The following is a 26,131-nucleotide window of genomic DNA, read 5'->3' as shown; positions in this document are numbered from 1 at the left end:
CCAGTCCCTTTACGTTCCAACCCTCACCTGTGATCATGCGCTGTTGGCTTTGGTTGAAAGAATGTGACTATGAAAACTAGCGGCAGGACTGAGTTTCCTGTAAAGGACATATTGTGTTAGAGATAGGGTGAAGAGTTCAGACATCCGGTTGGAACTCAGAGTAGAATCCCTGCTCCTTCACATTGAAAGGAGTCAGTAGAGGTAGGTCAGTCATCTGATCAGGATGCCTTCCTGTGGATGTTCGTCCAACTGGGAGGAGATTCTGATGCACGCCTAGAACATGCTGGATGGGAACATATAGCCCATCTGGCCTGGGAATGTGAAGACAAGAGGAGCATGTAGGTTTATCTCACCAAATGCAAGCTGCAATTTGCAACATGAGATGATTTCCTCCAGCTCATTTTGAAACATTTCACCTATGTCATCAAAACAGAAATCATATTTGTGAACCATGCTGGGTGTAATTTGCAGTACATAATGGTCAGAGGTAACTTTTTAACCTCTAGATAACGTTGAAGTTGTTTTGAAAAAGTGTCCAATATTTTTAAAAGCTGCAGATACCAAATTAATACATGAGTTTTGGTTTTTTGTCTGTCTCAAAGTGAGGCCATTGTCTCTCTTCTCTGTCTACTTCAGCCATGGCATCCACTCCCGACAATAAATCCACTCGTCCGGTCAGTGCCCCTGTTATGTCACCGGTGTCTCCTGGGGAGGCATCCCTATCACCGCTGCTTCCCGCCCTGCCACGCTCTGACCATCATGACGGTTGTACAACTAAAGGTCACAGCTCTGCAGACAGGAAGGCAGAGGTAAAGAAGGAAGGTCAGCCAGCTGAGTACACCAAGAGCCACAGTCCCAGACCAGAGTCCACTCCAGAAATCAAGGTAATGGACGGATGCCTTTACATCACCATGTGTTTTATGTACAATCAAGCTTTTACTGTGTTCATTACTGAACAAAAAAAGGGAGGTTCCAGGGAACCTATAATCAGAGATCAGGGTAAAAGATGGAGAGAAAGCACTATTCCTTTAAGTGTTCACATGGATCCACTATACCTCACTGTAGTGTATGATGAAGTGTTGCTATGGAGCAGTGGGGCAAACAGTGTACTAGACGAAAAAACATTTTGTTGTCACTGTGGCCAGTAGCCAGTACTGAAAGGGACATTCTATCAAAAGTTTTAAGATTTTGTTTTAGCTCTATATGGAAACAGAAAATGTTTTGATGTGTGAGCTTTGTCTGTGCTACCAGACAGTGGCAAGGAGAGAGCAATGGCATTCCCCCTCTGTGACCACCGCAAATGGGGAAAGAGAGAAAAAAAGCCAGGTTTGTTTGCTTGATGCATGATCAGACTTAAGCAGTGTTGGAACCAGTTGAACCCGTAACTTGACATTGAGATTGACATATATATATATATATATATATACATATTTTTTTTAATATGTATATGTGTGTGTATATGTATATATATGTGTGTGTATATGTATATATATGTGTGTGTATATGTATATATATATGTGTGTGTATATGTATATATATATGTGTGTGTATATGTGTATATATATGTGTGTGTATATGTATATATATGTGTATGTGTATGTATATATGTGTATGTGTATGTATATATGTGTGTATATGTATGTATATATGTGTGTATATGTATGTATATATGTGTATGTGTATGTATATATGTGTATGTGTATGTATATATGTGTGTGTATGTATATATGTGTGTATATGTATGTATATATGTGTGTATATGTATGTATATATGTGTGTATATGTATGTATATGTGTGTATATGTATGTGTGTATGTATTTATATGTGTGAATGTATATGTGTATGTATGTATGTATATGTGTATGTATGTATATATGTATGTATATATGTGTATGTATGTATATGTGTGTATATATGTGTATGTATGTATATGTGTATATATATGTGTATGTATGTATATGTGTATATATATTTATATACACACACACACTCATATATACATTATACATATGGTGCAGTAGGTACAATAGTTTTTCAACATGCCTTTCTTCGGAACCAACCTTCATTAGCTTATCCAAGCCACTTCGCAATCATTTTAATACTGTCTTTTATTTGAGAAATTACAGCATACACCTGAACATACAGTAACTGTTTCTTTCCTTTGATGGGGGTGCAGCACTCTCCTCAGGACAAAACAAAGACGGAGGTGGTGCGAGTGAGAAAGGTTAGCATGCTCCTTAGCCAGTCTTCTTGCTGACTCACCATCCTCATTCATGCATCAGTTATAGATCACGAGACATTTAATTAGCTTTTCAGTTGTCTAACAGTGCTGTTTTTTATTTGCAGAGACACCAGCTGCTTTAATGTCTTGATTGTTGTATTTTTGGCTGTTTGTCTTTCATTGAAGGCTTGTTCATGTCTTCTCAGCTGCACAAGAGGAGAAATCAATCAATTGTGCAAGTTATTATTCGTCAATGTAATTCCCTGCAGCTTTTTTACAAAAATGTGTTTTATTGTATAAAAGTCGGTTTCTCCTTCTCCAGAAGCAAACATACGGTTATACTGGTTTACCAAATAAGATTAGTAATAGGGAAGATACCTCTGGTTGTTACACATGCTCACATGTGTTTTTTTCTGTTTAGGAAAAGCCATATTAGTGCTGCCTGAATCAGTCCCTTGAGGATTTTGCTGTGATTATTTTGACCAAAAATGTTGGATTTTGCACTGGCTTTATTTAAAGTGTGGACCTGTTTGTTGCTTTGTAGGACAACAGCAACAACAACAATAATCATAATCATAATCATAATCATAATCATAATGATGTTCAAAATAAAAAGGATGCTTATGCTAATAATAATATAATTATAATTAATATAATAATAATTATTATTATTATTGTTTTTATTATTATTATTTTTATTAATACTATTAAAATCTGCAACGAGGCACTATAGAAGAGAAACCAATGAGTGATCTTCTTATGGTGCAGTATAGCGATGGGCTAGCAGTATACTTTACATTGACTTTCCAGAGTTCTTAACCCGCCCTGAAATAAGTGACTTCAAGTCAGTAATATTTATCGTCTATATAGCATAAAGATGTTTTTATGTATTTGCCTCCAAGCCGAGTGATAATACATATTTTTGATAAGGAACCTTTAAAATTGGTTATTTATTTATATTTTGTAATTTAAAAGAAAAAATATGTCAAGTTGGGCAATTTTAAATTTAAAAAATAAACTTGTCAGTGCTCTCTGGTGGATTAGTAGGGCCACTGTGATCAAAAAATTTGAAAGAAAAAAGTCATGATATTAAAATTGTATTTTTGAGAAAAACTCATAATATGTCGAGATTGAAGTCCAAATAGTACAAGAAAAAAAGTCCTAATTTTATGCCAAGTAAAGGTCAAAATATCATGATGTTTATTTTAGTTGTTTGTCGAACTGAATAGGTGAGAACAGTGTGACAGCTGATGTGTCATATATTTATGTGATGACCTGGTGTTATAGATTTCACCTTTAAGAACTTTTATTAAAATAGATTTTTGGATATAGAAATGAAATAAAATCACTGATATCATGTATGAGTCCATAACAGATGTGTTTTAGAGCAGCACCTCCAGCCTACTGGACTTTGTTTCTGCCAGACAACTGAGCCGAAGAGCTCACAGATGCAATGAAACCCATGTTTATGGCATCAGAAAAGGATTATGACTTAGTGGACTTCATGACTTTCTGGACATAATTTGAAAGGCAGTCATCATTACTATTATTAATCTATTTTAGTAATACTAATCTTAGTAGTATGCTCTGCTGCCATCTTATTAACTAATATTTGAGAGTCAGACTCTGGAGCACAGTCATACAGTATCTCCAAGTGAAGGAGAAAATGGAGTCGTTATAGGCTGGAAACAGACCAGATAAGCCAAAATTGCACAAATCTTTTGCAAGTAAACAGTAACAGCAACAGTACAATATGGAGAGCGAGGAAATATTAAAACATGCACATCTAATCTACTTAATATAAGCACAAAATACTTAATTTTAGTGTTTTACTGAAATATAACAATCCTAATACTATTATTACTTTTTTCATAAAATTAAGACTTTTTTTCGATTAAGAGTTTTTTTTCTCAAAATATTTCAACTTTATTCTAGAAGTCTCTTTTTTAAGAGTGGCCCTAAGACTCCATGGTTTTATGTAAGGGAGACACTACGCACTGATACATATATTAATGACAAGCTTAACACAAAATAGTGGAGCATTTAGCAGCTAGTAGCCAGATATTTCCCTCAGGAGTTGGTGAATATTGGACATAGAAATTAATATTAGGTAGTAATATTGGACACCACACCAAATAAATGATAATTTTGCTCTCTAACTGCTAGATGTGTAAATAGGAAACAGTTTGCCAAGTTAGCTATATCAACATAAAAGGTGATATTTCAATGTTGAATTCAAAACTTGAATCTTGTAGGTTTAAACTGGCTGATAATCATCCCATTACACTGGCCAGGCTCTGTAAGTGACGTAAAGTGCACAGCCCAGATCCAATCACATTACTCTGGTGACTAGTTGCACTGTAGGTGATGGTTAATTTGGGGATGGTGAAAGCAAATGTGCTGAAGTTTAGTAGGCAGCAATCCAGGCCAACTAGTTTTGTGTATTTTTAGGTTGCAGTCTTACCACTTTGCCTGTCCACAAGCCTAATTGGAATTCATTTGCTGCCAGCCACAAAGTCAGAGATGCATTTATGTTGTACACCGGGTGGTCTAAACTAAAAATGGCTAGGTCACATGTTTCTACATAAGCTCAGGTGTATCAATAAGCTAATCAATCAGTTTTGAAATTTAAGATTTGACCATTTTTCATCAATCCATCAAACAAAAGAAGTTGAAATGTGAAAATAGTGATAAGTGAATGTGTTTTTGTTTTTTGTTTTTTCAAATATGCAATTTCCTGAAGTGACTCTGCTAGCAGACAAACAGACACACCGATGCTCCTCCTGTACACTGCACTGCAGCAGCCTTTGCATGCACAGCATGTAACTTCCACAGACAGCAGTGCATGTGTATCTGCCTGGCTTCTCATTCACACGACTGGTGTGTGTGTCTGTGTAGCTAAAATCTGAATTCTGTCCCCTGCTAAGCTGTGCACACTGGGAGCTGCAACCCCATAGCGCTTTTACTTTTTTGTGATTCATGTCATTGACGCGGTCCGTGTTGCTCACTGGATTCCATTGCAAATCAAATATTAAAATGTTTGAATCAGTTCTGCTTTATTTCCAACCAGCTCTTCCCTGTTTCCTAATTTTCCACAGAAAAGAGCTAAGAAACTTGAGGGTGAAACTATTTACATCAGACATAGCAATTTAATGTTGGAGGTTTGTATCTTCAGTCTTCAGATATCTGTTCTGGCAGTTTGCCATCATGTTTTTCTTCCTGCATGGAGTTTGTCTTAATTTTCTTTTTGCTTTGACACCTGTGCTTCTCTTAATTTCTTGCCATGTTCTCAGCTTAACCCTAAAGGCTTGGCATGCACTATTTTCCTCTCTGATTCTCATGCAAGTAGCTTCATTTTACTTTGAGATTGTCTTTGTCATTTTATATTTTGAATTTATGAAATATATGATTGGGAAAGGTCTTTTTTTAGGTTAAAGTTTAAACTGGTACTGCAGATTGGCCTTTGGTGCTGACACAAACAACAAATAAGTGAAATTGTCTGAGATATACAGCAATCAGCAGTTTTAGTGTTTTTGACTGAATGGTGTGTATGTATATGTATGTATGTGTATATATATATATATATATATATATGTGTATGTATACACATATATGTGTGTGTTTGTGTGTGTGTGTGTTTGTGTGTAGATAGGTAGATAGATTAACTGATTGCAAACCCTAAAACAATCAAAAGATGTTTCAGACTTTTTCCTGTTCTCCTATATGGCAATTGGACTCCTGCCTCCTCACACCATGGAAAAATATGCTATTTATTATCTGTGTGCCAGCCGCAGAGTAGTTTCAGTACCTGGCCTGCTGTTTTGCCATGTTGTCCATAGACTCTTTTCCTTACATGTCAAAGCAGGAAAAGCATAGGTGGAAATAATAACATTAACAATGGCTCCATTGTTTATAGTGTCTCAGTAGGGCATGTCAGTGAGTGAGCATGCACGCTAAAAGAGGACCCTGGAACTGGCTTTTCTAAATGGAATGCCGACAACATCAGTGTCATTAATTCCACCTGTGCTTTTCCTGCTTATTAAAAGTCAAAGTATCGGTTGTGAAAAGGGTGTATTGACAGAGAAGCTTAAAAAAAAGAGAACTGCTTTTTTCTTTCCCAGTCATCTATGTCTCGGTTATGTCACTAAGAGATTCTGAACACTGCTGCTGTTGTTCTCATTGGTCCCCATGGTTACTGAAGACTTCCAGTTTCTTTTCATTTGATTAACTTACTAACTAGACCTAACACCCTTGTAATGCCCATGCTGTGATTACTGTCTGTTTGTGACTCTGTATTTATGTTGCCCTTATTACTGTTATCACTGTGCCGTGTGACATTCTGTGGTTTTGAGTTTACTCTATATGATTTCAGAAGAGAGGGATGACATGTGCTTACTACAGCTTGATAACCCTCATACTGGCAATTAGTAGCAATCTCTGCAGCTCTACTGAGTTTCTTGGCCTGGCTAAGCTCATAGTTTTGTTATTACATCCATATCATAAGTGGGTTCTGGTTACGACTTCCACCTGCAAATTATGTGACATGTCATCCCCCTCTTCATGTGTCTTTGCTGTATTTGTTTCCTTCTCCAGTTTGCCTGCCACCTATTCAGTCTGATAATAGTCTTTTAAACATGCAGTAGTTTACCCACAACTTCGTGGCCACTATCACAATGCTATTTCATATGACTGTACATGACTAAAAGAGCAGTTGGATATTTTGGGTAAATAGGTTGTTAACCATCGATTCCTGAAATGCAGATCGGTATCAGTTTCATCTCTGTGTGTCCAGTAAGAAATACTGTATCTCCAGGAGCTTCAGGACATGTTTAGTCTAGCTCAGCATCAAGCTGTGCCCTAGCCCTGCTTCCAACTTAAAGACTGCAAGCAGAGCATGTCATCATTGTTAAGCTGTTTGATCATTAAGGAAAGCATTAGAGTACATTAATCTTTATGACTCCATGAGGAAAAAAGAGGAAGTCTACACACTGAATACTGCAAACATCCTCAAATTTAATGATGCAGTGTTTCGAGCTTATGGGTCTTTATCAGGTCAACATCCATGTGAATAAAAAGCAGGCTGTATATATAGACAAAAATGACAGCTACCTAAAACAAGGAGCTCCCAAACAAAATAAAACAATTACTATCTACATGCACCATAATTTTCCTACAAAGTAATAGTACAGTATATGTAGATATTCAAGATCATTCTTCACCTGGGAAACGGCAGGAAAAAAATGCGTAAATTGTTGCGATTACATACAAACAACCTAAGCCACTTAATTTCTTTCACTTCCTTTCTTAATTTACTGAAATTATTGGGAGCTTGGAATATTCAATGCGCAGACTACCTTGCCTTTTCCTTAGTATGCTGCCTTTGTCCTGCACCTGCACTTTATTGAGGTTACATGTAACCACCTTCCCCTTCCTTGCTGTCGTTCGATTAGACCTGCTCACCATATGCAGGTTTTTCAGAGAAACACGACACCTCCTGCGTTCCTTGTTTTTTAACATCTCCTCTTGGTTGCATTGATGGAAGCCATAATCTGTGTGGCAATAAACCGGGGGCTTATTAGTAACCGATAATCACGGGCAATCTTCAGTGCCTTTGCTGCTTAATTTCTGTTTATTTCTATTATGACCCATATGAGGGGGATTTTGAAAAGGCTGTAAACTTCAAATCTCAGTGGCTAAAATATGAAGATCACAGGAGACAGATGATTACTCTTCCCAGTGTAGCCTGGTGTCTGGTTTGTCTGAAAAATATCTTCTTCCATGACCTCAACTTGTCATTGGGAATGGCAGGCTCAACCTTTGTACATGCTTAATAACACAAGGCCACACTGCATATAAAAGAATAATTTGTCAACGTAGTGAAAGAATGGCAGATTGTTCTTACAGCTTCTTTTTCCATTCTGGGTGATTCATTATTTTTGCTATTTACCTCCTTTCATTATATAAATGTTCATTTGACTTCCTTTTCACTAATTTATTTCACATCTTACTCAATCATTTCCTATCATCCTATTTTCTCTCCTATTCTCTCACCTTTTTTCTCCTACTGTCATTTTATCTCTTCTATCTAACTATTCTGACTTTTACATTTCTTTTTCAAGGATCTGGATAAGACCCAGACTGAGATCATGCGTCACCACACTAGCATCAGTGAGATGAAAAGGAGTTTTATGGAGTCGGTACCGGAGCCTCGGCCCAGTGAGTGGGACAAGCGTCTTTCCACCAACTCACCTTTCCGCACGGCGAGCATTAACGGCCAGCTCCAACCAGCGGTGAGTTCAGAAACCGGAGGAGAAAATACACTACAGCAGTACTGTTGATTATTTTTGAATAGATATAATTTCATCCACAGTGTCAGATCCTCCATATAGACCCTGTCAGTTTAAAGCTTCCAAGTTGTTGAAAGGTGGGATTTTTCATGCGATGTAGCTATGCTAGGAGCTTCCCTGGGTTCCAGTCTTGTGCTATACCAGTCTGAGATGTGCTAAGCTAGGCTAAACACAACTCTGTCCAATCTGTGTGCCGGACACACAGGGGAAAAAACTGATGTCATTCTTCTCATCTGACTCTAGGATTTTTCTAAAATGTCAGACTGTTCCTTTGAACGATAGTATTTACTCTATAACACTCTGAGTTGTAGCTTGAGTAACTGCAGCTCAGTAAAACAACAAACAAACTCTTGGCTTAAACTTTATATGATAGCTAACTAACTGGCAGGCTATATAAAAACACTTTGACTTTGTACAGTAATTAAGTTTTTCATCAAGCCCAAATTAGGGGCTACCACCAATTTGTGTCTGTCATGTATTATTATCTTACTATCATCATTATCGTATCATTTATACTGATCCCTCTGAGTATAACACTGTATGTTAGGGAAAAAAAAAATGACACCTGTTACTTTCATTTGATTAAAGCCCCACAAGAAATCAAGACAATTTTATTTATGTGGCCCAAAATTACAAAACCACATATTTGCTTCAGAATTCTTTACTATATGCCTTTTTCATGGAAGACAATTTGACATGTCACAGGAAAAAAATACAGGTGTAAGGAATCAAATGAATGATGGCTGAATTCAATTTAGCTGCTTCAGTTTCAGGGTCCAGGCATTGTTCATGCTGCATCACTATCACACTGTCATGGCTTACTGGGACATTTGAAAAGGATAGAGCCATTGTTGATGTTATTAGTAACAGCTGTGCTTTTCCTACTAGAATAATTCAAAATGTCTGCTTTCAAAAAAGGGCTCTATACACTCTCTATACACCAAATGTTCCACCCATACAGGTGTTGAGATCTGACTAGGTTTAATCATCTGTGTGTGTGTGTGTGTGTGTGTGCGTGCGTGCGTGCGTGCGTGCGTGCGTGCGTGCGTGCGTGCGTGCGTGCGTGTGTGTGTGTGTGTGTGTGTGCGTGTGTGTGCGTGTGTGTGCGTGTCATTTCAACACACTTTTGTTTAAGAACAGGCACTATGTAACCAAAATCAAATGAAATATTAAAGGTTTACAATTTAGATTTTGATACAGAATCCCTCTCTTAGACATGGCCTTGAAAATTTGAGAGAGGTCTTCAGTTTTTATTGTGTTTTAGTATTGCATATTACCAAAAAAATTAAAATTAGTCAAATTACCAAAAAATAATCACCACAAAGACAACTGCAGTTGCTCACTGGTTTATGGTTAGTCATCAGATCTTACCAGTCTTTGGGTGTATATTCCCACTATTTTAAGTGTTTAATAGTAAACATAATAATATATGCAGACCTTCATGGAGGAATGTTATGGGCAATACACATACATATGTACAGTATTGATCATAAGTATATTGTTGTTGTCCATGAAAACTATACAGTTGCAGATGTCATCAATGTACCTTATCAAAACTGTACACTGATCCTCCATTCGGTGGTGCTGTTGGCTTTCTCCATACCATTCCACTGCTTTGGCATGACAGTAACTGTAGTCACAGAGGGACTAGACACTTAAGGAATTTTTTTCATATTTGCCATTGTGAAGACGGCATGTGTGTGTATGTGTGTGCAGGGGAGGATGTCCACAGTTGTTCCTGCACACAGAGTAGTTGGTGGCGTGTCTGAGGTAAAGGTGATCTGATTTGCTTTCTGGCACAGGCTGCAGAAAGTCAACACTATCCAGCGTTTCTTCATGAGCAATGTAAAGAATGGCACCTGGAGGCTATGGCCATGGCCTAGTGTTAACAAGCAGCTTACCAACTTCATGAGATTGGGCTCAGCTGCAACATAAAGGGTTCAGTATGCTTCAAACCAGCTAGCTTGTATAAGTTTTGTCTGAACATGCCTAAAGGCAGCGGTGTTTATACTCATTCTAAACAGCAACACTTGCGCACTTGAAGGTGTAGAGCTTGCCATCCCAGGGAGGGACAAGAGTTGATGAATTGTACAAATGGGGACAAGGATGGACCCTCTCTTCTCAAAGGCATACATGGTGCTTTACTTGGCTGTTTATGAAAAGTGGCAGAAGTAGTTGTATGAAAAATGGAAAAAAATAGCGTATAAAAGATATTTCAGTCCTGCATACTTTCTCATTTCTACACACTTGTACATTCGCTTCCTGAAGTTGGTTTCGGAAACGTTACAAAAACTGTTAGACACAGCCCCCCTGAAATGAAGTCAGGAAAGGTGCAGGGGAAGCGGGTTTCAGCACTGTTCAACAATCTGACAGCCACTTTGTTTGAAGCATACTGGCACCTTTGTAGGTGCCTTGTCCTGGATCCTATCTCCTTTAACCCTAAGTTTGACCCCTTACCACTGCCTTTGCTTTGTGAATGGCTACTGCAAGCTTTTTCATCCTGCTTAATGTGCCAATCAATCGCATGGCTACGGTAATCCTGGTAAAGTATTTGCATGACTCTTGTGCCTGATATGATCATTGAAAGACTGTAGAGAAAAAGAACACAGAAAAAAAAGCTAAAGAACAATGACAAGTAGCCAGAGGACTGACACCCCCCCCAATCTGTCTTACCATACAACCCACTTCCCTGTATCTATCCCTACCTGGATGTCTTTATGTGTTTTTCTGTGTTTCGGTCTGTCCTCCTCTTCATTCTTCCTTGAAATATGGGCCTGTTTGGGCCCAAATGAAAACCCCATCAACTCCATCCTCTTCCCCACAGCCTCCACCTTCCTTTCCTGTGCTTTCAGACAATGACACTGAAGGTCAGAGAGGATCTCAGTCCTTCGACCTGCCGGTGTCGCCCTCTGGCTCTTGAGTCTCCTCTACTCACAACTTGAAGTCTGCAATTTTTTGCTTAAAGCCTGAGGCACATTTTGGTAATTTAATTTTATTACTGAATGCTAGGAATTATGATGACACATGAGGTGAAAAAAATAGAAGTAGTCTCCATTGCATCACCATCCACCAGATAAAAATTCTCAGATTCTCCCTGAGCTGTTCGATTCTTTCAGGATAAACACAGATCTTGCCTTGTGTGCAATACTAAATCCCCACCCCAAAGGAGTGCTGTGCAGAAATATGATTAAAAAGTGTTTCGTAGCAAGATCTTCCAGAGTTCCTATCATCCGAGATGCCAAGATAATTGACAGACTCTTGACGATGACATATTATGGTTTTGCCAGCCCATGCCATTCAGGTTTCCTGGTGTTTTTAACTTTATGTTGACACTTAGACTACTTTGAACTTCCAAAATGGTTTACACGTGCTAGCATTCAAGCTGTCAGATAATGCCTGTCCTACTCCCACCATGGAGCAGAGATTCATTAATCCTCAGTACACCCCTCTTCCCCTCTTTCCTTCCATCCCCTACTGCCACTGCTCCTCTGTAAAAGGTGCAGTCTGATTGGACTACCTCACTGTCCCTGCCATCATTTTACGAACTACAGAATCTTTTAGTGGTTGATTATTCTTTCAGAATAACTCAGCTAGTGCTCATACTCTGACTAATGAATGGGTTTCAATGTTTAAATGAACATTTGATATCGTAGGGCATGTTGCCAATAATAAACAAATTGATATTCCTATATTGATATGTAGCAAAAGCTACATATCCTACGCAAATGTCTGCATCATCATAAGCTGAAGTCATGAAGAAGTAATGAAAATCAAGGAGCTACTTTGCTCTGTTATTGCAAGATAGAGCTAGTTAACAATAGTATATTAGTACTGAAAAGAAAAATTTATTTTTAGGCTGTGAGGATGAGGTTATCTTGGGTAAACTTCTGCAAATCCATAAATAGCCAGAGAGAGCTACTAATGTTACCTTAAATTCTCATAAAGTAGCATCCAGAGTAGGCTCCCATGCAGTGGATGTATCATTCCTGCACGGGGCATTTTCTAACATCACCAGCATCACCTTCATTATTTAAAGATATAGCTACACATGGCTATGGAAGTAGGAAACAAACCATAAGGTTAGACAAACTTATTTGGAAGAGAAAACAAACATCTTTAAAATTATTATCGGAGGTGTAAACAGTCATCATAGTTTAGAGAGTGACTTCCTGGTTCTTTCAACTTTGACCTACCACACTTGGGCACACTCAAGGTTTTAATATGCAATAAGGAATTATGAGCAATATTACAAGACTGACTCTACATCACTCCAACCCCCATTTGAAAGTTAGGTTACCTTTAGCCATAATCTAACCCCTGTTTTAGAAATTATGTAACTAAAACTTTGAAATCTGCAGTCATAGTTGTAACAACACAGAAGCAAGAACTAGATTTAGCCCAACATCTTAACCACTAGAGTATGAGCTTACTTGGATAATTCTATCTAGGTTACGATGTTTACACAACCAAAGTTTAGAGATAGAGTAACTGCGTGAATTGTGAAGTGAAACAATTTTATTAAAAGTTGCAGGGAACAGGGGACTGCAGGGACAAACCCATGTCCCCTCCCTGCTAAATACCCTCCAGAGCCTCCCTCTCTTGTACCTTCCCTCCAGCATCACCGTCCTCCATTTCCTCATCCCTCTATCCCCCTTCTTCCTTCTCCTGTCAGATGACCATTTTCCACTTCTCTGTTCATTGTTATCTGTCTCTCTTGGTCTGCCGCTGCTGAGCACAGCGAGGGAGGCATTCTCTGTTTGGACACAAGGTAAGAGCATGTAGTTTGTCCCCGATGCCAGGGGGACCACCACTGTACAGACATGACTACCTGCTGGAAGAAGATGAGGAGGACAATGAGGTTGATTGGGTTGATGGTGATGAGGAGGAGGAGGAAGAACAAGCTCATGGTCACACTCTTAAGGTGGCTATCAATGTGCCAGATGAGGGGAGCAGCTTTGTTAACCCATGTGAGCTAAACCCAGCCAGGCTCAAGCACTCCCGGATGTCTTTCTTTCTGTCAGGGCTGCTGGTGATGGTCCTGACCGTGCTGTGGCTGGCCTTTATTTAAAAGGCAAATAAATGGGGAGACCCCTGAACATTTAATCCTACACGGTGACCCAGCCATCTAGAGACTGCTTCATTCAAGTGCTGTTTTGTCCCTCTACCTTGAAGTCATCATTTCTACCTGTTCTATACTTGCAATTATTTCTGTTATTTTCTTCCAAGCACCTTATTTCAAGCAAAATGGCTGGACTTAAACAGAAATTTTACTCTTTAAAGCCCGAGCCTATGTAACTTTTGCTGAACAGTGGCCACTGTGGCCACAAGTAGCAGTTGACCCTTGCTAAGCTCCTCCCCTGATTATTCATTGTTAGTATGCTATGCCTGTCAACGTCTTTACAATGATAATGGTTGCAGATTTATTAGTGAAAATCCATAGCAAATCTGTATCCTGTCAGATAGAGGTATACAAAACATGTTTAACGTAAACCATCAATTTTGCTGACTGAAATGACAACTCTCACTGGCAGATTTTATTAGCTCCTGCTAGTTAACTAATTAACTACACCTCAAGTGCTTGAAAACTTCCCCCTGCTGACTCCTTTTTTATCAAGAAAATATCCAAACCTACATATATGATCATTTATTCATATTAAAAATATGAAGCCAAATTTACATGTCCTAGGATTTTACAGCCGGGAATCATGAATAACTTTGCTGATTTGAATCCCTTAATTTAGTTCAGTTTAAAGATTCACAGTCACTCACTATGTACAGTAGTTCATTCACTTTTTTCCCTAAGCTAAGTGGTTGCATCACCATTTAAAAGCATTTTAGTATGTACTTTATGTAAGTGAGTAAACCCATCACCGTTTAAAGGCACATCAGCACAGACAGCAGTAGGTGAATGCATCACTTTTGAAAGGCACTTCAGTGAGTACAACACTTCTCATTGTTCATAGAGCCGCAACATTCAAGTCTGATTCTGACTGTCTTCAATTCAGTAGGATGTCAAGTCTGTTTCTGATTCACGCTGCCACATTTAGTTAAGTACAAGACTAGCCTGTACAAGCACTACACATAAGGTTAATAAATCAGCAGCCTATTGTTTTGGACAAAGTTATCTTTGGTATTGTTTCTGTGGCTTTCACAGTGTTTTAATAAGCTTTCAATGAGGAAGAAAACATATTCTGAACCAGAGCTGAGCTGACAGCAGAACTCTTGTTCACCAGTGAGGAGCTCCACTGTTAAAAACTACGGATTCAGTCAGTGACAACAGTCAGTGATTCATTATAGTCAGTTCACTTTGTTCACTTTTCAAAGGTAATGAATACCTCTAAAGGCTAATGGAATGAGGACTAACCACTGAGATTAGCAATCATAACATTTTTTCGCGTAAGATGCTTTCCTGGGTTACTGGAATTTAAACCTCTGAAATCAAATTAACAGCAGGATGGAGATAGGCAGAGATATCGTTTAATCTGGGACCAGCTCTGAAGCAGAAGATTCTCCAGTCATGAACAGAAATTGTTGTCATGTAACCTATAACCCCACAAAATAATGTGGTTAATAATATGTGACTTTCCCCTGGAATTAAGGCTAGGTGACCAATGTAGGTAGTACAAGGGTTTGCAAAAAGCATGCTAACACTAGCGACTTATGTTGGAGCAGACAAAACACACTGTTTTAACCTCTCCTTACACTTTTGTTCTTGTGTTTCTGTTTCAAAAACAAAAAGAAGAAAAAAGTCCATAGGTTGACAGATGTATCATGCCTAGTTATGGTTACTAAGCTATCACGACATTTGTCATACAGGGGAGACACTGAGCAAAAGGTCAATTAATGTGTAATGGTAAATGCTGAATGTCATAAACGTAGTAAAATCCCTGGTAATGTCAATTACAGTAGTATCTGTCTGCATTTTCTAATGTTAGCTAACATTAGCCACCATAAGCTATTGGTAATACCAGACCAAGTAAGACTGTAGCAGCAAAATTCCTGAGTGAACTGAATGTAGCAAGTTTGTTTTGCTTACAAGTTCGTTTTTTTATTTGTAAGAGAATGAAGTGACATTTCCTTAGTTACATTTTTTTGCTTAAAGAATCAGCAAAGTATCATTTCTTTTTCAGAAAAAGTTCACTTTTTTCTGTGTTCTCATAAATGAAACATGATAATACAACCTTCACACTTGCATTCTTCAGGAAGTTACTAATAACTGTAATTTAACACTTGCGGTGTATATAAAGTATGTTCTTCTTGGTAGTTAGTATTTTTTGCTGTTCACTGAACAAAGTCTAGTGGCAATAGTACAGGAATCTAATAAGCTGCATGATAAATTTATAGTAAGATCTCACTGAGAAATATTTCTGTTAAACAGCCCATGGACAACATTCAGTTATGCGGTAGAAGTACATTCTGTCAGTTGACCAAAGCTCTCAGACAGTGTTAAGAATCTGTGTACAGCTTAACAGAGTACTGTTGTGACTGACATAAAATTAGCCTTGTGTTAATCTTGGACCAAGTATCATCAGACAATCAGGCCAAGTTAAGAATCCATCAGTGGAGAAAAGGAATTACTCAGGAATACATCGCAGCAATTTTTTTTACTTTTCCAGTAACTTGTAGTCGAACAAATATTTATATTGACTTCTATTCTATTGATATTGAAGCCCTCATCTATGATTGGACCAACCATGTAGACACAACCATAATGTGACACTTAGATACAGCAATGTCTGAATCGGATAAAACTATTCATTGCAGAGGCATTATTTTGTAGTCTTTTAGAGGTTAAGAACAGTGGAAACAAGCAACATTTGGTTTACTGACTAATTTAGGCATTTACTGAGCTATCTCAATCTTTAAAGGTTATAGATAATTAAACAAATTTGGGATACAAGTTGTAATTTATTAACTTATTAACATATCAGTAAAGTGTAACAATCATCAGAGCTGGAGAGGTCCAGTGAAAGGATAGGAATTAAAGTAATAACATTTAATGCATATAAATATGTAATACATCATGTTCTTATGTAGTCAGCTCAGTACTGTCCTGCAGTGATCACGGACCTTAATATGCCTTAAACTGCAGCTGTTGCACTTCTTAAGGCATTGTGTACTTGTTTACACGATATCATTGCTGGTTCTAAAAAAACTAAGTTGTATGACTGCTGAAGGTATTCTTTGTATGTCTAGCTATGATATGCAACTTTTCTCTTTGTCACAGGCTAAGCTTGTTAAAATCTTACTGAAAGACTTGTGACTCATCTTGATGAACCATGAACCGCTGAAAAAAGTCTACCCTAAAGTTTTGGCAGTGCTGACCTGCAAAGAAACATCCCCCATCTAATTTCAATTAACTCTGCTCAGAGTATATACTGCTCTACAACAGAGATGCTCAGATCAAACAAAGTGAATGGCCACCTTGTGTAAGTCACACAAATTTGAGTGCTGAACTGTTTGTGCAGTCTGTATTTATACACCCAAACAGCCAAAGTGCCAGTGGTACTAAGTATTGGCTGTGGCTAACACCTGCTCAGATGGCTAATTCAATTCAACAATTAATTCATTCAACTTATTCAATTTTAGCGACAGCAGCCAGAAGCAGCATAACTAGGGGATGGTTCAAGACAAGCCTGAGCCAGCCCTAACTGTAAGCTTTATCAAAAAGGAAGATTTTAAGCCTACTCTTAAACCTGGAGAGGCTGTCTGCCTCCTGGACCCAAACTGGAAGATGGTTCCACATTAGAGGAGCCTGATAACTGAAGGCTCTGCCTCCTATTCTACCTTTGGAGACTCTAGGCACCACAAGCAAGCCTGCATTCTGGACGTGTAGTGTTCTAGTGGTGTAATAGGGTACTACGAGGACTTAAAGATATGATGGTGTCTCACCATTAAAGGCTCTGACAATGAGGAGGAGGATTATAAATTCTATTCTTCATTTTACAGGGAGCCAGTGCAGAGAAGCTAACACAGGAGAAATATGATCTCTCTTCCGAGTTCCTGTCAGTACTCTTGCTACAGCGTTCTGGATCAGCTGGAGAGTATTTAAAGATTTGTTGGGACAGCGTGATAATAAGGAGTTGCAATAATCCAGCCTAGAAGTAACAAAAGTATGGACAAGTTTTTCCACATCTTTTTGAGACAGGATTTGCCTGATGTTTACAATATTATGTAGGCGAAAAAAGGCAGAGCTTGAAGTTTGTTTTATGTGGGATTTAAAGGACATATCCTGATCAAAGATAACTCAGAGATTCCTAACAGTGGTGCTGGAGGCCAGGGCAATGCCATCAAGAGTCATGCCATCAGGCTTCATTGATTGGGTATCATCTGCATAACAATTGAAGTTTAAGAAGTGTTTACTAATAATATGGCCTAAAGGAAGTATATATAAGATGAATAGAATTGGTCCAAGCACAGAACCTTGTGGAACTCTGTGACTAACTTTTGAGTATATGAAGGATTTATCGTTAACATGCACAAACATAAATCGATCTGATAAATAGAACCTAAACCAGTTTAGAGTGGTACCTTTAATCCCAATTAAATGTCCCAGTCTCTGTAACAAGATATGATGGTTAGTGGTATCAAATGCAGCACTAAGGTCTAACAAGGCAAATACTGGGACAAGTCCTTTGTTCGATGCAATTAGAGGATAATTTGTAACTTTCACCAGTGCTGTCTCTGTGCTATTATACACTCTAAATCCTGACTGAAAATCCTCTAATAAATTATGATAATGGAATAAATTCACACAACTGGTTGGTGACAGCTTTTTCAAGGAAAGAAAGGGAAGGTTAGATATGGGTCTATAGTTGGCTAAAACATCTGGATCAAGTGTAGGTTTTTTAAGAATAGGTTCAGTTTCAGCTGTTTTAAAGGACTGTGGTACATAGCCTGTTGATAAAGACAGATTGATTATATCTAGTAAAGGGGTGCTAACTAAGGGTAAAACTTCCTTAAGCAGCCCAGTTGGGATGGGGTCTAAGAGACAAGATGATGGTTTAGATGAAGACATTGTTGATGTTAGTTTGCGAAGGTCGATGGGAGAAAAACTTTCCAAGTATATATCAGGTTTTATATCTGTTTCTAAGGTTCTAATGTCAGAAGTCACCAGGAACTCCAGTTCTTTCTTTGATTTTCCTCCAGTCTCTTTTCTTTTTCCCCTCCTCTCTATATGTTTATGAGGTAGATTCTTAAAGACCCAGAATAAGCACATTGTGATCACTTATCTCTTTCAATTTACATTGAATGCAATTTCATTACATCTTAAATTCACTTCACGTTCTGTCTGAACACACCTTAATAATTTACAGTCCCTGACTGACCAGTGTAACCATAGAAGTCTCCTGAAATACTACCATTGTTGACCAATGAGACTGATTCTCGGAGTTAGATCTTTGTCTAAAAAGCCAGGAGAATGCTTGACACTGTCTGATACATAGTGACAAGGGAGAATGAGATGGAGATGGAACTATAGCACTAGAATAACAGTTTAAAGATAATATCAGTAATTACCTGAGTGTAGTGGAAACATGTTGGATCTACAGTAAAGATCGCAGAGTTGATTTGGGAGGTTGTGTGGAAGCCTGCTGTTTATTTGAACCAGCCACTGCAAAACATGGAAGACGCTCAAGGCCGAGCAGTGTGTAAGGTCCTTATGGTTTTGATTTCCGATCCTAGTGCTGGCAAAAACACAAAAAAACAATGCTTTTGTGAGTTTGAGTCATACTGGGTCTACACTTGTACATACTAGCTCTAGGAAAGAGCCAAATGCTAGCACTAGTCAGACATCAACAAACGCTATTTTCTTCTCTAGTCTACTCAGCTTTTATGTTACCAAACTAACTGCCAGTGACGCAGTTAGTTAGTATTTTTAAATGAAAGCATTACAAATTTAAACACTGTTACAAACTCACTCGAGTACTGTGTGACAAACTTTAGCTTACTTTCAACAGTCCAGGTGTTGACTGACTGATACATGTTCATTAGCTACAGTTAGGTCAATAAGTATTTGGACAGCGACACAATTTTTGTAACTTTTGCCTCTGTACACCAACACAATGGATTTGAAATGAAGCCATGAATGTGTGATTAAGGTGTAGACTTCCAGGTTTAATTCAACAGGTCTAACAAAACCTAATTTAACCGTTTAGAATTATAGCCATTTTTACACATAGTCCCTCATTTTCAGAGGCTCAAAAGTAATTGGACAATTGACTGACAATCAGTTTCATGGCCTGGTGTGGCTTTTTCCCTCATTAGTTCATGACAAATTAAGCAGATAAAAGGTAATGAGTTGATTCCAAGTGTTGAATTTGTATTTGGTAGCCGTTCATGGGAACTCTCAATATCTCAATAATTCTCAATATAATTTGCATCGACACATAGGTGTCAATTCAATTGAAGAAGGCCATCATTAGCCTAAAAAATAAAACAAACCTATCAGAAATATAGTAGAAACTGTATGAGTGGCCAAATCAACAATTTGGTACATTCATAAAAATAATGAATGTACTTGTGGAGCTCAGAAACACCAAAAGACCTGGATGACCACAGAATTCGTTCCTTGGTGAAGAAAAACCCCTTCACAACATCTAGCCAGGTCAAGAACACTCTCAAGGAGGTAAGCGTATCATTGTCAAAGTCTACGATCAAGAGACGCCTTCGTGAATGTAAAAACCGAGGGTTTACCACAAGGTGCAAAACACTGTTAACACTAAAAAAAAAAACATCTAAAAAAAAGGCCTGCTCAGTTCTGGAACGAGATTCTTTGAACAGATGAAACCAAGATGAACTTGTACCAGAATGATGGGAAGAGAAGAGTATGGAAGAGGAAAGGAACGGCTCCTGATCCAAAGCCACCACATCATCTGTCAAACATGGTGGAGGCTTGGTGTTATGCATGGGCATGTATGGCTGCAAATGGAACTGGGTCACTGGTGTTTATTGATGAAGTGACTGCTGATAAAAGTAACAGGATGAATTCTGAATTGTATAGGGCCATAGTATCTGCTCAGATGCAGCCAAATGCTGCAGGAATGATAGGACAGTGCTTCACATTACAGATAGATAATGACCCAAAACATACTGCAAAAGCAACACAAGACCTTCTCAAGGCAAAGAAATGGAATATTCTTCAATGGCCAAGTTAGTCACCTGACCTCAACCTAACTGAGTGTGCTTTGCACTTCCTGAAGACAACATTGAGGTCAGAAAGACCCACAAACAAGCAGCAACTGAAGGCAGCTGCAGTAAAAGCCTGGCAAAGCATCTCAATGGCGAAAAATCAGCATTTGTTGATGTCCATAGGTTCCAGACTTCAGGTAGTTATCGATTGCAAAGGATTTTCATCCAAGTCTTAAAAATAATCCTCATATTTGTAATTATGTTGGTTTGTCCAATTACTTTTGAGCCTCTCAAAATGAGGGACTATGTATAAAAATGGCTGTGATTCCTAAACGTTTAATGCAATATTTTTGTTAAACCCCTTGAATTAAAGCTGAAAGTCTACACTTCAATCACATCTTGACGGCTTAGTTTCAAATCCATTGTGTTTGTGTACAGAAGCAAAAATACTAAAATTGTGTCACTGTCCAAATACTTATGTACATAACTGTATATGCGCTTGCTGCTGAGACTGTTTAGCACTACAAACCCAAACGCTCAACTCAACTCAACCTGACTTGGCTGCTGCTGATCTGCAGATACAGCTCTCATACATATTCGCATTCCATAGGTGCTGAACTATTGCCCATTTGAGAAAGAATAAGAAAGACACAGCTTGCGACCTTCAGGAATGGCAGAATCATTCATGTACCAGTCACTCAGTAGAATCAGTCCTTTTAGTGTGTTCGTCTATGGGTAGTATTCCTGCTGCCTACAGAGTTTGGAAAGTATTGCTGCTGCTTTGGGTTGATAATTATACTTCTTTTAGTGCCTAGTATTACTAATAATTGTTTAGCATGGTGTTTAAAGTACTTTTATTACATTCAGGTAATTTCTGATTTTTGCTTCTGTCACGAAACAACATATAAACATACAAAAGTTGATGGATTTTGTTAATTTACTGTAAGAATTATACATAGGTAGCATCAACACAATTATCACAGTAAGTAAAGTAAAACACCTCTTTGTTTAATGTGTCACTAGCTTTATGTAGCCAACACGTTAATATTATTTTTGGGATGATAATGAAGTATAGTGCTTTACTTATACTTCATACCTGCACACTCGCACTAGAAAGATGTGTAACAGCCAGTGCTCGAAAGCTCAAATTATTCAGAGGTCTGGGTATGCTGAGGCAACAAAACACTCAGACTTACTGGCACTATTTCATGCCTGAAAATACAAATATGATGTGAAACTCCACACTACCAGTGTGGAGGCCCTGTTTAGAACATTTTTTTTTTTCTTTTACAGTTGTCAGGAAGGGCAGGTATGACATACTCGCCTACATTAGTAAAGTTTTTTTGTGTTGTATGATAGTCCAACATGGAGATGATGATTGTTAACAGGATTATTGTTGTTGCAGCAGCTTTCCTATTGTATGGCAGCATTAACTGAAAATGTATGGTCTGTTCTGTTTACCTAAATAACAGACCAAGCACACATGGAATCGTAAAAAATGCTAATAAATTTTACGATACGAAACTACAAAGTGAAAGTTTTTTAAAATGTTCAGTGCCAGTGTTTTTGAAATTATTACTTTGGCTAAGAAGGTATGGTTAGGGTTGGGTAACTAAATCGCTTTGCAAAGATTAGGGAAATTTCATGGTTATGGTTTAAAAAACAGAAAATTAATATGTCTCCAGCAATAAAAGTCAGATGTAATACACACTCACCAACCATGCTAACCTGTACACTCTTAAATTCACTACACTACTTCCTGATTTGGCATTGAACTTTGACACTGAATTTTTGTCAGGGCTGTAAGGGAACTGGGCCAATATGGAGTACTCATAAAGTCTTATAATAGGACTGGGTATGGAATCTCAATTTGATACAGGGCTTACTATGTCTGTAGCACTAAGTAACAAAAATTGCCAAGTACTGAAAGTTGGCATCGGATGTATGGTCATATTCATAATCCTGTTGCTTATTCTTTGATCAGATATTTCCTGATTTAAATATTACTATTGCCAGTTTTATACTTTTTATACAGCAACATTCTACTATGGCTGCTTGATTTTAACATCTTTGAGTACTTTGGCTTCTAGTACTCAAAGGTTTGTAAAAATAAAAAGTATACCTGTTTGTCCAGGCATTGGCTAGTTTGGCAAGCAGCAATTCTTGTGCCACGTAACAGATGCTGCAGGGTACTGTGATTCTTATTCTGCTGATAGTAGCTACACTCACCAAGTACTTTATTAGGAACACCATACTAATACTGCATAGAACCTCCCTTTGCTCTCAAACATTCTCAGTTCTTTGTGGCCTGGCTTTTGTAAGATGCTGGAAAATTTCCTCTGAGATTCTGGTCCTTGTTGACATGATTGCATCACATCATTTCTGTAGATTTGTCAGCTGCACATTCATGCTGCCCATTTCCTGTTCTACCACATCCCAAAGGTGTTCTACTGGATTCAGATCAGGTGACTGGAGAGGCCACTGAAGTTCACCTAACTCATTGTCATGTTCATGACGCCAGTTTGAGACAACTTTTGCTTTGTGACCTGGAGCATTATCATGCTGGAAGTAGCCATTACAAGATGGTTAACTGTTGCCATAAAGGAAAGTACATGGTCAGCAACAATACTCAGGCAGGCTGTGGAATTCAGACCCTGATTGATTGGAGTTAAGGGGCCCAAAGTATGTCAAGAAAACATTCCCCACACAATCACACCACCAATACCATCCTGGACTGTTGACACAAGGCAGGTTGGGTCCATGGATTCATGCTGTTGATGCCAAATTCTAACCACATCATCTGTGTGCCTCAGCAGTAATCAAGATTCGTCAGACCAGGCTAGGTTTTTCCAGTCTTCAACTATCCAGTTGTGGTGCAGCTTCAGATTTCTGTTTTTGGCTGACAGGAGAGGAACCTGACGTTGTCTTCTGCCGTTGTAGCCCATCCTCCTCAAGGTTGAACTTGTTGTGCATTCTGAGCTACTGTTCTACTCACCACAGTTGTAATGAGTGGTTATCTGAGTTACTGTAGCCTTTCTGTCAGCTCGCACCAGTCTGACAATTCTCCTCTGACCTCTATCACCAACAAGGCGTTTCCATCGACAGAACTGCTGCTCACTGGATGTTTTTTCTTTTTGATACCATTCTGAGTAAAGTCTAGAGACTGTTGTGCATGAAGATCCCAGGAGATCAGCAGTTTCAGAACCACTCAAACTAGCCAGTCTGGAAAAAACAATCATGTCACAGTCAAAGTCACTGAGATCACATTTTTTCCCCATTCTGATGTTTGATATGTACATTAACTGAAGCTCCTGACCTGTTTCTGCAGGATTAATCACATAAATAAGATTGGCTGATTGAATAATTGCATAAATAAGCAGGTGTACAGATGTTCCTAATAAAATGCTAAGTAGATTTCAAATGTGATTCAATGTGAAAAGTTGCATATTTAGCTTTACATCTGGTCTGTGTATGTGTCCAAACACAGCCCATTAAACAGTGGAGGTAGGGACACTGACACCTTTGTTCAGCCTGATTAAGTTCAGGGTAAGTGTACATTTGTGAAGTTTTGTTGTGGTTCATTTGTTAATGCTGGAAGTACAGTATGTTGATGACCTTAGTGTGGTCCACTAAGGTGCGTAGTATCATCTTAGTCGACCATGTAATCTTTAATTTTATCTCCCATTTACACCTGATCATTTTTACTGCTGTGTGAGTTCCACAACTTCAAGGCTCAGAATCACACATCTTTAGTTTGTAGTTTAGTATGTTTTAAAAGATAAATTTTAAAAGTCAGTTTGAATCCACTGACATCACACTTTATATCAATTAGCTGGCTTTACTTTTCTAAACATTCACTAAGGAATGTTGTATCCACAGTATAGATGATGCTCAGAGCCTTTAAAATGTAAATTTAAAATTAAAAAATGTATGACTGGTTCTAAACAAAAAGTAAATTATTTACCCTTTGAAATTTGGTGGGACTGACATAATACAAGCTTTAATATGTCTTTACTACTTTTACAACGCTACTAATTAAATAAATACACTCATTAAAGACTGTGCATGCTCAGTAAATGTACTCAGCCTATTCATGGGTGTGTGCACATCTCTATGACTTGCTAAAAAAATTCGGTGTCATTGAATTTTTGGATAATTCTGAATATGTTAGCCTGTGCTTTTCACTGTAATACTATAGGAAATGAAAACATTTTTTTTTTTAATTGTCTACTGATGGATTTCCCCTTATTCAGCCAATGTCTTTATCCTATCTTTCTTGGTGTAATTTGAATTTTCTAGTATTAATTTAAAGCCACCATAAGTTGTGTTACAGGTATTATGAAAATAATAAATGCATAAAATCTGACATGTGTACATATGAATATGTATAATACAGCTGTGTTCTTTTGGTAAGAGTAACAGTTCATTCATAAGTTTTTTCTTGACTTTCATGTCTTTGATGATGGTCCTTCTGGAGTCCACAGGGTATGCACATCACACCACCACCACTGTATTATACACATCACACCACCTTGTTTACATGTCACCACTACAACTCCCCATGTGGATAACATCTGATCCTATCTCTACACTACAGGTTTCTCTGTCCACCTACTCAAATATCATCATATAGCTAAATAGAGCAGATTGTAGCTGAAAGGTTCAGGTACTCAAAGTTGTGAATTTGTAGTTTAAGATGTGTTAAATATGTATGTTGTCTTGGCATCAGCTCTTAGACGTGTCACCAACTGCTGTAAATAGCTTTTGTTGTTTTTTACGTAAATGTCATAACTTTTATTTTATGGTTTAGACAAAAGATTTGAAGCCTATTTGGCTTCGTTTGTTTCTGAGTACAGCTCAGAATTAGTTTGTGACCTCGGAAATCTTTTGTCCTAAATATATTTCCATAGGAAAACAGCTCCACTTTGGTTTTTCCTTAGATGTGTAACTGACAGTTATCAGTCTAATTAGAGTTGACAGGATATCACTTCTCAACTTCTGTGAAGTGTTGGACACTGCAGGAGTAGTAGAGCTCATTCCAAGTGACAAAGAAAAAAACATGAATTTTAACCAGAAATGGATAAAAAACAACTTCTTGAGTTGAACTTGGTGAAGCTGCTGTATAGTTTTTTCAGTCTTGGTGGCGGCTAATCCCAGTCTAATATACAGTATATGGCAATGAGATTTTACTGTTACCTTTATACTTCGTGTCATGTTTGTGTATTGCCATAGCAACCTACAACAGAAGGCACTGTTGTTTCCATGGTCATCGTTGAGGCCTGTACCGTCTTGGTGTCCAGACGTCACTCAAATCACTGGGGATTTTTAGTCATTATTTGATTATTTCTGTAACTTTAAATTATTTCAACAGTAAATATAAATATGTAAAAAACAAGATTCTAAATCAAGTTTCCTGTAACTTTAAAACAGAGG

The 26,131-nt window shown here is 38.0% G+C and overlaps 1 protein-coding gene across 5 annotated transcripts in view; it reads left to right on the top strand.

The window, feature by feature from the left end:
* The window catches only part of epb41a (erythrocyte membrane protein band 4.1a), an 89,452-nt gene that overhangs the window by 47,591 nt on the left and 15,730 nt on the right, over positions 1-26,131 (top strand). For all 5 annotated transcript variants that reach the window (XR_005706755.1, XM_040122340.1, XM_040122339.1 and 2 more), the window contains exons 12-14: positions 637-884; positions 5,321-5,383; positions 8,342-8,512. Coding sequence is in view for 4 of the 5 variants with exons in the window: in XM_040122340.1 (XP_039978274.1) it covers positions 637-884; positions 5,321-5,383; positions 8,342-8,512 (482 nt within the window). In the remaining variant the exon portion in view is untranslated. The remainder of the gene's footprint in view (positions 1-636; positions 885-5,320; positions 5,384-8,341; positions 8,513-26,131) is intronic.

Source organism: Xiphias gladius, chromosome 24 (assembly GCF_016859285.1).
Source record: "Xiphias gladius isolate SHS-SW01 ecotype Sanya breed wild chromosome 24, ASM1685928v1, whole genome shotgun sequence".
In the NCBI taxonomy this organism is placed as follows: Eukaryota; Metazoa; Chordata; class Actinopteri; order Istiophoriformes; family Xiphiidae; genus Xiphias; species Xiphias gladius.
This window is presented reverse-complemented; position numbering and strand designations above follow the sequence as displayed.